Raw genomic sequence first — 13,053 nt, forward strand, 5'->3', positions numbered from 1 at the left:
TATAACTTTTTTATTACAATACACAAGAAACTTTTTTATTTGCCATAAACATCTACAAAAGCACTATAAGTTGTGCAAATTTGAGATTTTTATCACCAGTCCCTCCATCAAGGTTATTTGAAGCCAAAATTTGAATTTAAAAAAAAAATCATAAAGATTTAGGGATAAGTATATCACCATTAATATTATTTATGATAAAACTATTAACATATACCTACATATAAAAAAAATAATTCACACCGTGTATGCCATCCCTGCTTCTTGAAAAAATGACCGAAGTGAAATTTCACTGTTGTTCATGTTAAACTTTATTGGTAACTTTCTCATAGAAGGAGAGATAAGTAAATAAACCACTGGACCACTCTTTTACCTTGAGAAATATGAATAAATTGCTTTTTGTTTCATCCTTCCAGGACCAATAGTTTTTTAGTTATGATTTTTTTCCGTAAACCCTTACAATCACAAAAAATAGGTGTGCACCGTAACAAAAATGGCCGCCACAGGTAAACTGCGAAAATAAAAAAATTTTAAAGTAGTTTTAAGGTTTCTGAGACATGTACGAAACAAGTGAGTAAGTTTCAGCAAGATTGAGTACCTGCTAAATATTCACGTACAATTCGACAGTGGTTAGACCGAGTGTTTTTTGGGCATTCTATAGGTAGAATAGGAACAATTGAGTGGCCAAGATCGTTTTCTTTGTGGGGTCATTTATAAAGAAATTTGTGCTACATACAAGAGTTGAAAATTAAAATTATAAGAGCAAGTAGGGATGTAACTCAAGAAAGTTTAATAAAAGTAAGATGTGAATTTCAACCAAGACTATTATTGTTTACAGGAAATGGGAATAATTTTGAACAAATGATTTAAAAATTGATACTGTTGTTTTAATGAGGTAAAAAAAATGCGTTTCATTTACTATTTGTTAAGGACTCTTATGCTTAAAAACCTTCATAACAAAATTAATTAATGAATGATATAAGTTTTATTTTTTGATTAACAATTATTCATTTATGAATTACTTTTTATTTAATTATTTAATCATTAAGTTTATCTGGTAATACATTTTTCAACATGTTACCAACAAAGACGTAGGTACTATTATTGGCTTTTCTTATGTTTAACTGATGTTATAATCCTGCGTTTACCGCAGAGAGAAACCTAAAACCCATATTTTTAACAAGATCGGACGATTTCAGACCTAATGCTTTGGGTCAGCAACACTGTACTTCACTGTAACCTAAAAAACCACCTTTTTAATCATAATTTCAATACCAGTGAACAATTTTTATTTTAATTGTACCATATTACTTGTCATTCAAAGCGCCTTCCAATGATGTGTCAAGCTACATCGTCTCATTTCTAAAAAAAAGTTTTCAACCCTTGAAAATTTAGAAAACATTCAAGGGCAAAATTTTGTGTTGGTAATATAAAAAATAATTTTCTTAGTTCTAATCCACAGAGTATGATTATTTCAAACGGTTTTAGTAATATCAAGTAATTTTATAGTTATTTCTGTTGGACTGAAGTTTAAAAGAAGTACTACCCCAAATGGGTTTTCGCACCTACCGAGCGAAGGGGTGAGCGGATTTTAATTTTTTTTGTCCAAAATAATTTTTTTCGGGTTGTCAATTAATTTAATTAAATGCTACCATTGCCATTTAAGATTTTTGAGTTGGGGTAGGTAGGTGTAGCGGAGAGGGTGAGTTACGCCCCTTTGAAAATAAGCTTAAAAAGGTTCCTTCTGAGAATGGTGTATATGCCTGCAAACAAAAATACGATGGGACTGATAGCTGTTGAATAATGAATGTGGTAACTTTTCAAATGATCACCGGGTATACAGTAAAAGACATTCGTGATAAATTATCAGGTACTCTATAATTTATCATGAATGTCACTTCATCCACCCAGTCATGCCCGAGACCGGGTGGGTGATGAGTTATGGAAATTGACGAATTATAGAAAATAATTAAAACATTTTAAAGTACTGTTTTTATAATTTCGGTTGACCTAACTAATACATATAAAACTTCTACGTATTTTTTTAAAGAGATTTAACAACAGTCTCAAAAGTACATACATGGTTTTACAAGACATCATTCTTACATACATTTTTTAAAAATACTGTATACTGTAACTTTAAAAATCTTATAAACATACGTATTACTTTAAAAAAAAATACTGTATTCTTAAAAAATTGCGTGATTTTTTAAAACTATTTTTTCACGTCCCTTCATGATAGCTAAGCGCACTTGCCGCATTATGATTAATTTTGAAATTTCTGTCTCTTTTTTCTGCACGTACCATTTGATGCACTCTGTTAACATTTCCTCTACTTCTTTGCAATGAATCGCTTGAGAATTCAAATGTCTTCGTCGTCATCATCAGCTTCTTGATTGTTTACCTCCTTTTTCGTTACTCGTTCTAATACCTCCTTGTCATTCAAAATTTCATATCCTAAATTCGAGATATCTACATTCAGCCAGTCATTTACATCAGGCTGTTCTGTTTGAAAATTGTCGTTGCAAATTCGAGAAATTTCTTCGAACAGTTTTTTTCTCATCGTTGTTACTTTCATTCTCTGCTCCTGGTGGCCAAATTTTGTTCCAACTTGAGTCAATGTTAGATTTGAAACATTGTACCCGTCGGTGACGTTGAAAATGGTGTATTTGATTGTTTATTCCTTTGAAAGTGCTTCCAAATTCGAACCCATATCACTAGAAATATAATTTTGAAGAAATATTTTCCGGTAGTGATGCTTAAAGTTTTCAGTCATTCTCTGATCCATGGGCTGAATCAGAGAGATTGTATTTGCAGGAAGGAAAATGCATTCTATATCTTCATTAGCTAATTCATTCAATGGATGTACTGTGAAATGCTCATAATTAAAAGCATTTTTGCTGGTAAATTTTTAGATTTAATGTATGATTTCACTTTAACGATAAACACATTATGAAACCAGGTAGTGAAAATTTCTTGATCCATCCATACACGTTTTTGGGCGTAATATTTAACTGACAATAAATTTTGATTGATGTTTTTCAGAGCTCTTTGTTTCATAACTTTTCCAACAATTGATAATGGAAGTCTGGGATTTTCGCTTGTATTTGCCCAAACCAAAATGATCAGTCCTTGTTCCTCATTTTATATCCTGGAGGTGAAGATTCTGAACCAGACTCTCTTCGTTGGTAGAGCATTACAGTAAAGACCGCTTTCATCACAGTTATACACTAAAGTTTCACAGTAATCCTAAAGTTGAAATCTGAGAGCAGTTTTTCGCAATAACATTTACACAATCAACATCAGCACTCATAATTTCTCCTTCGAGAGACAGCTGCTGTATTACCATGATGATGCTTAAATTTTCTCAGCCACCCTATGTTGGCTATAGATTCGGGATCTCCGTTCATTTTTGTATTCATTTGTAATGCTTTTTGCATTAAAGTCGGGCCACTGAGAAGAAAAGGTTAAGACGTTGAATCTACGAACCGTAGGTACATAGTTTCATCTAAGTCTGTTTGCCGGTATAAGTCAACAACCGTTGAATTATACTAGCTTATATATCAGCATAACTTATACTGCTAGTATGTCACCATTGGTAACTTCCATTTTTGAAATGAGATCTTCGATTTTGTCACCATCCTTCTTTATGTCGTTTATTGATGTTCATGTGATTTTGAAATTTCAGCAAGTTTGCTAGCACTTTCCTAATGCGGTGTAGAATTTTTAATTTCAGTAGTAGACAATCTGTCTGTAATTAGTAGGTCTTTTGGAAGCCATCACACGAAATAACACACTTCCAATTGTTCCGAATACACTAGAAATTTCTACAAAATTAAAGAAACTTACTAAAACGAGAATAATATCGAAGAGATCTGCCAATGAGCGGAACTGTTTACACACTGAAGGCACAACGTTAGTTAAATTACTACATTATACATACGAGGTGTGTGAGAAAAGTAATGAGACTTGACTTTTTACTTTTTTATTTTTTTCAAACAACAATATTATCTCCTTTAATGTAGTTCCCTTGGGGAGCTATACACTGGCGGAGTCATTGTAACCACTCCTGGTAGCAGCACTAGAAGGCTTCAACTGGTAGGGCATTTAACTGGTCGGTCACAGTCTTTTGAATGTTCTCTAGAGTTCCAAAAAGACATGTTTCAATTTCGGGAAAAGGAAAAAGTCATAAGGACTCAAATCAGACGAATAGGGGGGTTGAGGAACCGTAGGAATGCGTTTTGAGGCCAAAAATTCTCTGATGGAAATGGCCGTGTGACACGGGGCATTGTCGTCGTGATGAAGCATCCACTTGTCTGCAATGTCTGGCAGTCTCACGCGAATCACTCACTCTTTTCCTGAGCCTTTCATAGACACCTCTGTAAAACACTTGGTTGACAGTTTGTCCTGGAGGAACAAATTCTTTATGCACAATACCCCTACTGTCAAAAAAGCAAATCGGCATGGCTTTGATCTTTGATTTGCTCATTCGACATTTTTTCGGTCGAGGAGATGACGGAGTGTGCCACTCTTCGCTTTGCCGCTTTATTTCAGGATCGTACTCAAATATCGAGGATTCATCACCTGTGATCAAACGATTGAAGAATTCTTGGTCATTGTCAATCCTCTCAAGAAGATCAACGCACACGTTTTTTCGACTGTCCTTCTGTTCCGTTGTGAGGTTTTTCGACACCAATTTCGCATGTACAAATTGTCTGTTAAAATTTGTTGTAATCTGATGTAAATTTTGATGTATTTGGTGAAAGTGTTTAAATTTAACTGTTCACTCATCATCCTTATTGTTAAACGACGGTCTGATCTCACAAGAACCCTCACACGCTCAACGTTTTCGTCAGATTATGTAGTTGAAAGTCTCCCTGAGCGAGGTTGATCTTCAAGTGTTCTCGGCTTTCAAAAAAGAATTTGTGTGGAAGGTTTGTGGACCGGTTTGTCCATCCCTTCCACATAGACAAACCGGTCTAGCACAGACCGGTAGACATAGCGTTGCAGGATCGCTCGCAGTGTTACCAATCTCACTTTTTATTATTACAAATCTCATTACTTTTCTCACACACCTCGTACAGTACTTACATATAAAGATACAGTAGATTGTGCTATCTCATCGCAAAGTGAAAGCGGTGCGGACAAGTATGATTCAGCTTCTAGCTTTAGATATCTAGATGAAAAATATCAACATTTTGCAATGTTGATTTCTTTTTTCCCTTATGTATTAAATCATCTGTTTTGGGCTCTTACAATAAATTTTTTATTTTTTTATTTTATGAAATCGCTTTTAATACATTTTTTTTGACTTTATTGATTAAGGTGACAAATTATAGAACATGACGAATTAGCAAGTAAAAAATTATTGAGTTTCTTATATATATAATTGAATTGAAGGTCTGATGTTACCGACTGCCAAATTCGCAGAGTGACTGTCAAGTATGGAGTTTGATGGAATATGTATTAAGATTTCTTTACAAATCGTATTATTTCACAAAATTTAAATATTCTATAAAATTTTTTATGATTTATTTATGGTGACTTATAGTTAACTTTTAAAATCTAGATTTTCTGAACACATTTTATTCTTTTAATATTTTGTAATTATTAAAATCTTTGGATATCTTAAATGGTTACCGTAGTTCACCTTTTTTTACTGTTTTGTATTGTATTTGTATTGTATTGTACTGTTTTGTATTGTATTGTATTTTTTACTTGTTTATATTGAATGGGTGAACCTTTTATGATTTATAAAATTATCTTTGAATTAAGGTGCAGGATAGTATTTTAACTAAAATGAGAGGGTTTTAGAGGTAAAAAACTATTAAAGGGTATCTTTAATTAATATATACAGATTCTTAAATTAAACTATATTGGCCAGTTATATATGTACCGCTATAATCGAAAAACTATTTTCCTACTAAACTATAATTTTTCTGGAATCACAATTTACACGTCACAGTTTTATATAATCTGTATTTGTTTGAAAAATCAAAAGAGATGTTTTGAGTTTCAAAACTGAATATTTTGAAATAGGTTAAAAAGAAACTCTTCTAATGTGATAAATTTGTTATACGAGGCATATTCATAAAGTAAGGGCCGTCGGCTTATATTTAAATATTAGCGGGTCTGAATACAGTTTCACGCATGTAGGGCCGTCTATCAGCTATTTACGAAGCTACTGCAGTTGTTGTTTTAAGTAGTCATTTACTTGCCGGTGAATGCAGATCGCAATGTCCGCGACAATCGTTTCTCCCGCTAGTTGTGAAGTGGGCGCTGCGATTCGATTTTTATGTGCGAAAGGTTCTTCAGCTGCTGAAATTCATCGGAAGTTGTGCCTAGTGTGTGGATCTACAGTAATGAGTGAGTAAATTTAGGCAATGGTGTCGAAACTTTAAAAATGGCAGCATAAATGTGCATGACGAAGAGTGGAGTGGCAGGTCCAATATTCAGTCCGACGAAATCACTGAACAAGTGAACCGAAAACTGCGATGTGATCGGTGATTGACGATTGTGGTGCCTTAAGTAATGAATTTCCGAATGTTGGACGCACCTCCATCTTCACGATTATCACAGAAAAGCTCGGATATCACAGATTGTGTGCAATGTGAGTACCAAAAATGCTCACCGACCAACACAAAGAGCAAAGAATGTGCAGTGGACAAGCACTTTTAGACCGCTATTGACAAGATGGAAATGATTTATTTTTCCACTTTGTTACGGGGACGAGACGTGGATGGCCTACACCAACGCAGAATCGAAACAATTAATGCAATGGCGCTATTCAAGTTCCCCAAAACCGAAAAAGTTTAAGCAATCTCAGTACTCGAGTCGAAAAATGTTGGCTAACCCAAAAATGTTGGCTAACGTTTTTTGGGACAAAAAGGGCGTCATTTTGGTTGATTTCGTGGAACGTGGATCAACAATTACAGCTGACGCGTACTACGAAGCGATCACCAAACAGACGGGCGATCCAAAATCGACGACGCGGGGAACTGTAGTCGGGCGTAATTCCTCCTTCATGACAACGCGCGTCCTCACACCGTTGCCTTAACTACAAAGAAGATTCAAGATTTCCATTGGGAATTTTTTTACCACCTCCATATAGTCTAACCTAGCACCTAGCGACTACTTCCTCATCTTGCACTTGAAAAAGTGGCTTGGTAGACAACGGTTTGAAAATTATGAGGAATTCAGGACTGCCGTTGTCAACTGGTTCAATTCACAGGCGGCGAGCTTCTATGCATAGGGGTTAAAGAAACTGGTGCAGTGCTATGAAAAGTCCTTAGAACTGAATGGCATTTATGTGGAAAAGTGAAGTAAATATGTAGTAAACTAAAACTAAGTAAAAACCCTTTCTCAGGAGTTAATTTTTGTTGAATGACCAAACGGCCCTTACTTTATGAATATGCCTCATAACTTGAGTTTAATTATCAAATTAAAGCCCTTTACAAGTGGTTTAAAATGTGCTGAACAGATCTCTCTAGCACCAATGGTTGAAACACTACTTACAGTTTTATGATCAACAGTTGCAAAAAAAAATCACTACTAGCTCAAAAATTCTAAAATTTTGGATTCTTTTTGTACATTTTGTAGCTAAAGCTTATAATCAAAAGTAATTAAAACATCGACTGACCAAAAATGTTTTTGGTGGGTTATGTGATATAGAATGGACTTAATATTCTGGTATTCTTGTCTTTCCCAATTAATTTTTTACTCTGTGTTATTTTTGTACTCTTCTGCATGTGAACTGGAAAGTGGTGGCAGAAACTGGGTCTCTGGACATATAACGTATTATTTGTAACAAGCATCTTTTTACTGGGATAAAGGGGTTGCTGAGGTCTTAAGATTACTCCTTAGTAGCAACTGGCTTTCTTCTTACATTAGGAGAAGCTATTTTTCATTCTTAGGAGAGGTGGTCATCATTCTGTTGCTTTCATTAAAGATGAAAATTTTCTTTAGTACTTTTTCCATCATGCTTCCTAATCAAACCATCTTAGGGTACTCTGTTCTATTTTCTTTTATAGCGGCCTAAGTCTTATGTATCCATAAGTTTTTAAATCTTGTGTTTTGTTTAAGTTTTGTGTTATTTGTAGCTTTGAATCATTTTAAATCTGTTATATGCAACTGAAAAGAAAGTAAATTAAAAAAAAAAATTGAACTATAATTTAAAGTAAAAGTTTTACCAGAATAGAGCCATAATTAAAAATAATAGTTGAAAATCATTTACAAAGGGTCAGATTATAAATATCTGCTAACTTAATATTTGACAGAATTTATATAACAGCAAACCAAGTCAATTAAGATTTTTTTTGTTAAATTGTATTATCAGTGAGAAGGAGTTAAACGAATTAAATAATGTTTTGTTTATGTTACAGATTTGTATATGGACATTTATTGTGAAAATGTAAAAACTATATTTGAAAATATTCTACTACCCGAAATGGCAAGCGATTCACTTAATGATGAGGTAACTATAATTGAATATTTTGACATAAATTCTTACTATATACGTTTCTAACATAAATAACAATGGTTTATTGTTCATTATTATCTTAGTCACATTTACATAGATTTGAGTTTGTTCTACACTTAGAATCAACTACACATGTAATTTGTGATTTTTCATGTCATTCAAAATGTGGATTTGTCTTGAATGAGATTTTATATAATTTCTTTCTGTTTGTGGGATGAAATTTCACATTTTACTACATCTTTCTTCTTTTAAGTACCTTCTCCTTGGTGGAGGTTAGTGGTCCACGTAGCCAGCTCCGAACGTGATGAAGCACAGATAGCTTCTTCCAGTGTGCAGTTGTATATCTTCTAATATCCTTCAGCCACAAATTCTGTCTGCCAACAGAACTTTTACCTTGTATCTTCTCTTCAATTATGAGTCACAACTGGTACTTCTCGCCCCTCACAACATGTACTAGGTATTGAGTCTTTCTTATCTTTATAGTGAGCCGCTGTTCGTTTTGCTTCTTCATCTGATGAAGAACTTAATCATTTGAAACTTTCAGCACTCAAGACACACGCAAGAGACGGCGGTACAGATAGAAGCATCAATCTCTTCTCATTTTGATCAAGGGCCCAGCTTTCATATCCATAGAGAAAAATGGAGAATATGGTAACAAGTCATCCAGATTTTCCGTTGCAGACTAAGATCTTATCTTAAAAAGAATTACGTCATGCTAATAAATTGCCTCTTAGCCTGTTCCATTCTAAATTTAACCTCTCTCTTGCAATCACATTGCTCATCCAGCACAGTGTCCAAGTATTTGAAGGAGGATACTTGCTCGATATTATTGCCCTTTATTGATAGGGTTATCTGGATTTTCCTCCTAGAGAACACTATAAACTTGGTCTTAGAAGCACTGACAAACAGGCTAAACTCCTCACCGTGCTGTACTAAATCATCTTAACATGTGTTGAAGGACAGGTAGTTCAGCTGCATTGACAATATTGTCATCTGTGTGCCTGATGCTGTTGATAGCCTTTCCATTTATCATGATCCCACTTCTTTCTTCCGTCAACAATTCCTTGAAAATTGCTTCAGAATAAATGTTGAATAAAAGAGGTGATAATACACAACCCTGATGGACACCCTTCCTGGTTGCAGTCGCTTCTGATGTTCCTTGTTCACTTTTGACATTGTGGTCTGATTCCAGTACAACACACTGATATCACATTTTACTACATACTTGCTTTTTTAATTTATTACTTTAGTTATTGTTTATAATCATTTAAATTTACATGTGCTATTTTGATTGAAACAATTCATAGTGCAAACATGCATTCATCTGTTTATTATAAATATATAATTTTACAGTTATTTTAAAAAATGATAAGAATGTTAACTCATTTTCTAAGGTAAGTATATTCACTGCTATTTAATTAACTAAACATACACAGTATGTCTGAAAAGTTCTCAAACTATATTAAATAAAAATACAGATTTAAAAATAAATGAATTTACTCACATCAGCCATCTACATAGAACCCTTCTCTAGTTATACACCCATTGCAGCACCAGGTAGAGCCCGTCAAACGCTCTGGAGAAATCACTTTGTGGGATCTTCTTCAGCTACTTGGTGCAAGCCCTTTGGATGGCCAGAATGTCATCGAAAAAGTGGCAAGACATTGTCGTGCAAGAGGGTCCAGCTGCCCAGATTCTGGTACTTGGACCGGATTCAACAAATGCGATGCATCAGGTGTTTCATTACTTCCAAATAGAATTTAGAATTCACGGTTTGATTAGTTGGGACAGTTTGATCAGTTGTGCATGGACTTTTACATCGTTTTCATCATGAACAGCTGCTGGTGACGGCCTCCCATTACATTCGTTGTCATCCAACGACTCTCTACCATCTTTAATAAACCACTTCCACCGTGTTTATTTTGTAGTACAAGATGTGGCTTCATCACCGAATGCTTGCTGTATCATAGAATAAGTTTCAACAAAAGATGTTTGAAGTCTAACATAAAATTTTATCACGCTTTTCTGATTCATGTCGCGAGGTTGCACAAGGTTACATGAACACAACATACGTGGCCCAATATAACTCGAGACTAGAGTGACAAAATGTGATGAAAGTTTGTACACACATTCATCAGACATAATTCCTTGGTTGTCCGAGAGATGGCACTACTTGTATAGACTACAGAAATTTTGTTTGGGAACTATTCAGACATACTGTATATTTTACGAAAGAGCTAAGGACTCAACCTTTAAATAAGGGCCACAAAGACAACCTAAACTGCATTAAATATTCTATCAGTCAAACTGGATTTATATTCATCTTAAGGTAGGAAAACATATACACACAATATTGGTATTAGTCCATGGAAATCACTGGTGTGCAAATATTACTCACAATATTATTATCTGATGAAAATCCCTCTCAAAAACAAGACGCACATTAACAATAATATGAAAATCTTACAGATAGTATATGTGACATGAATTGACACTCTTGAGTAGTAAAAATTTAGTAATGCAATAAATTTGATAAAACTCCCATACTAAATGAATAAAGACAACGTGGATCAAACAAATCGTTATAAAATGCTATCACTAGCAACAGCCCCATCTGGAACACCACAAGGATGAGGTTGGATCATATTCTGACTAGCTCTGAGGCTGGAGATATGAAGATATTAAGGAAGCATATCCTATTATTTAAAAAATGAATTGTGATTTTTATTATTTATTTTAATAGTTAAACCTTGTTTCGTAACTTACCACTTTCTACTTATTGCTGAACTTTATCACTGGCATCTAGTACTTATTACTTCATCAAATTTAAAAAAAATAATTAATTTTTTAATCAGTTTATTTAATTAACTAGGATCCTATGACATGGCCCTCCAGTTATGATTTTTTTTGGTAGTTTGAGCAGATTATTAGAGTAGTTTGAATTCTAAGTTAAAACTATTCTCAGTAGTTACTTTTTTGAAAAAACTTCTATCCACTAGTGTTTAATAAAATAAACCTCTTTACTCGCATCAGTTTTTAATGGCACTAGTTTTGATGGCTTATCACCTAAAATTAAATTAAAATTATTATTTTTAAATTGGGCTGTTATTGATTTTCTAAAGTAACATCTTCATAAAGGAAAGCAAATATATATTAAATTTTATTTTAATAGCAGTGCTGTTTGAGCAACTCCGATATTTTCTTTAAATCACAATAATTAAATTCAACTTCTATGATACTTTCTTTTCAGTTACATTATATTGTAAAAATAAATAATAATTGAATTATAATATGACACAATATGAGTTTTACAATTTATATGGAGCTTGTGATATACAGTAAAGTATAGTAAAATATATAGATTGAAATTGTTTTCTTAACGCTACTTCAGTTGATTGTCAGTTCAAACCATATTATATAAGAATGATAATAGTACTGTGTATTTTTCCATCTCTACCATGAGTATTTATACTGTAGAAATTATGTCAGTTGTGGATCTATCTTTCAAAAACCATGCTATTCTTTTGTTAATTGTTCCTCCATTACTTATTTTATCTGACCTTTTAAAATTTCCAAAATTTTGCTACTTCTGAAGTAAGCTTTGCTAAGCTTCTGAAGTAACCTTTGTAATTTCCTCAGATTCTTTTCTCATTTTTTAAAAAAAATCTGTATAGTAATCCCCTTTCCTACTTTTCTTGCCCAATGTTTTCCTCATGCAGCCTACAGTATTCTGGCTAATCATATACTTCTACTTTCTAGCAGCATTGATCATTTTCATAATCATCAAAATCAGCTGGTTTTTCTGTTTTATTAATGCTTCCTCCATCTGTGTGATTGTAATCTATTCACTGTTAGTTTTTTCTCAGATTCCTCATTTCTTCCTTCTTTATTTTCTCTGCCATACCCTAATTCATGTTTAGTAACTTTTCAAAATAACTTCTCCACATGTTTGATTTCTTCAGCCTCTACAAATTTGTTTCCTCACTTATAAACTGAAATTTAATCTATCCTTCAATTCCATCTCATAGATCTTACTATAACATAAAGGAATTTCGTGTTTCTTTCCTCTCATCCCCTTCCAATTTTCATTAAATTCTTCCAGCATCTCTTTTTTCCTTCAGTAATATCCTCTTAAAATTACTCTTGGTTCTTGATATCCCCTTCTCTCACTTCATTTCCCCAATGCCATCTCTCTTTTGTTCTACTGCTTCTCTTTCTTTCTTATTTCACCATAGGTCACCTTTTCTCTTGTTTGTTACTTTCTGTTACACTGTGTATGAGGGGCATTCAAAAAGTTATCCACCTACCTAGAAAGAGTGGTGGTGGAGAGGTAGTGCCATTTTTATTTTTCAATATAAGTCCTTTGCACGTCCACACACTTGCTCCATTTAGCCTGCACTGAGGTTATGCCAGAGTAAAAAAAAAATTTATTTTGTTCCTCAAAAAACCATGAAACAGCTGCTTTCAATTAATCATTGTCGTGTAAACATCTGCCCCAAAGTTTTTTCCCAAGGTTTCTGAACAGGAAAAGAATTCACTGGGGGCCAGGTCCGGACTGTAGGAAGGGTGAGGAATTT

General features: G+C 33.7%; 1 protein-coding gene across 2 annotated transcripts in view; it reads left to right on the top strand.

Moving 5' to 3' along the window:
• The window catches only part of LOC142323308 (uncharacterized), a 99,767-nt gene that overhangs the window by 17,306 nt on the left and 69,408 nt on the right, over positions 1-13,053 (top strand). For both annotated transcript variants that reach the window (XM_075362779.1, XM_075362780.1), the window contains exon 2: positions 8,379-8,470. In XM_075362779.1, the coding sequence (XP_075218894.1) occupies positions 8,379-8,470 (92 nt within the window). The remainder of the gene's footprint in view (positions 1-8,378; positions 8,471-13,053) is intronic.

Source organism: Lycorma delicatula, chromosome 4 (genome assembly GCF_047948215.1).
Source record: "Lycorma delicatula isolate Av1 chromosome 4, ASM4794821v1, whole genome shotgun sequence".
Taxonomy (NCBI): domain Eukaryota; kingdom Metazoa; phylum Arthropoda; class Insecta; order Hemiptera; family Fulgoridae; genus Lycorma; species Lycorma delicatula.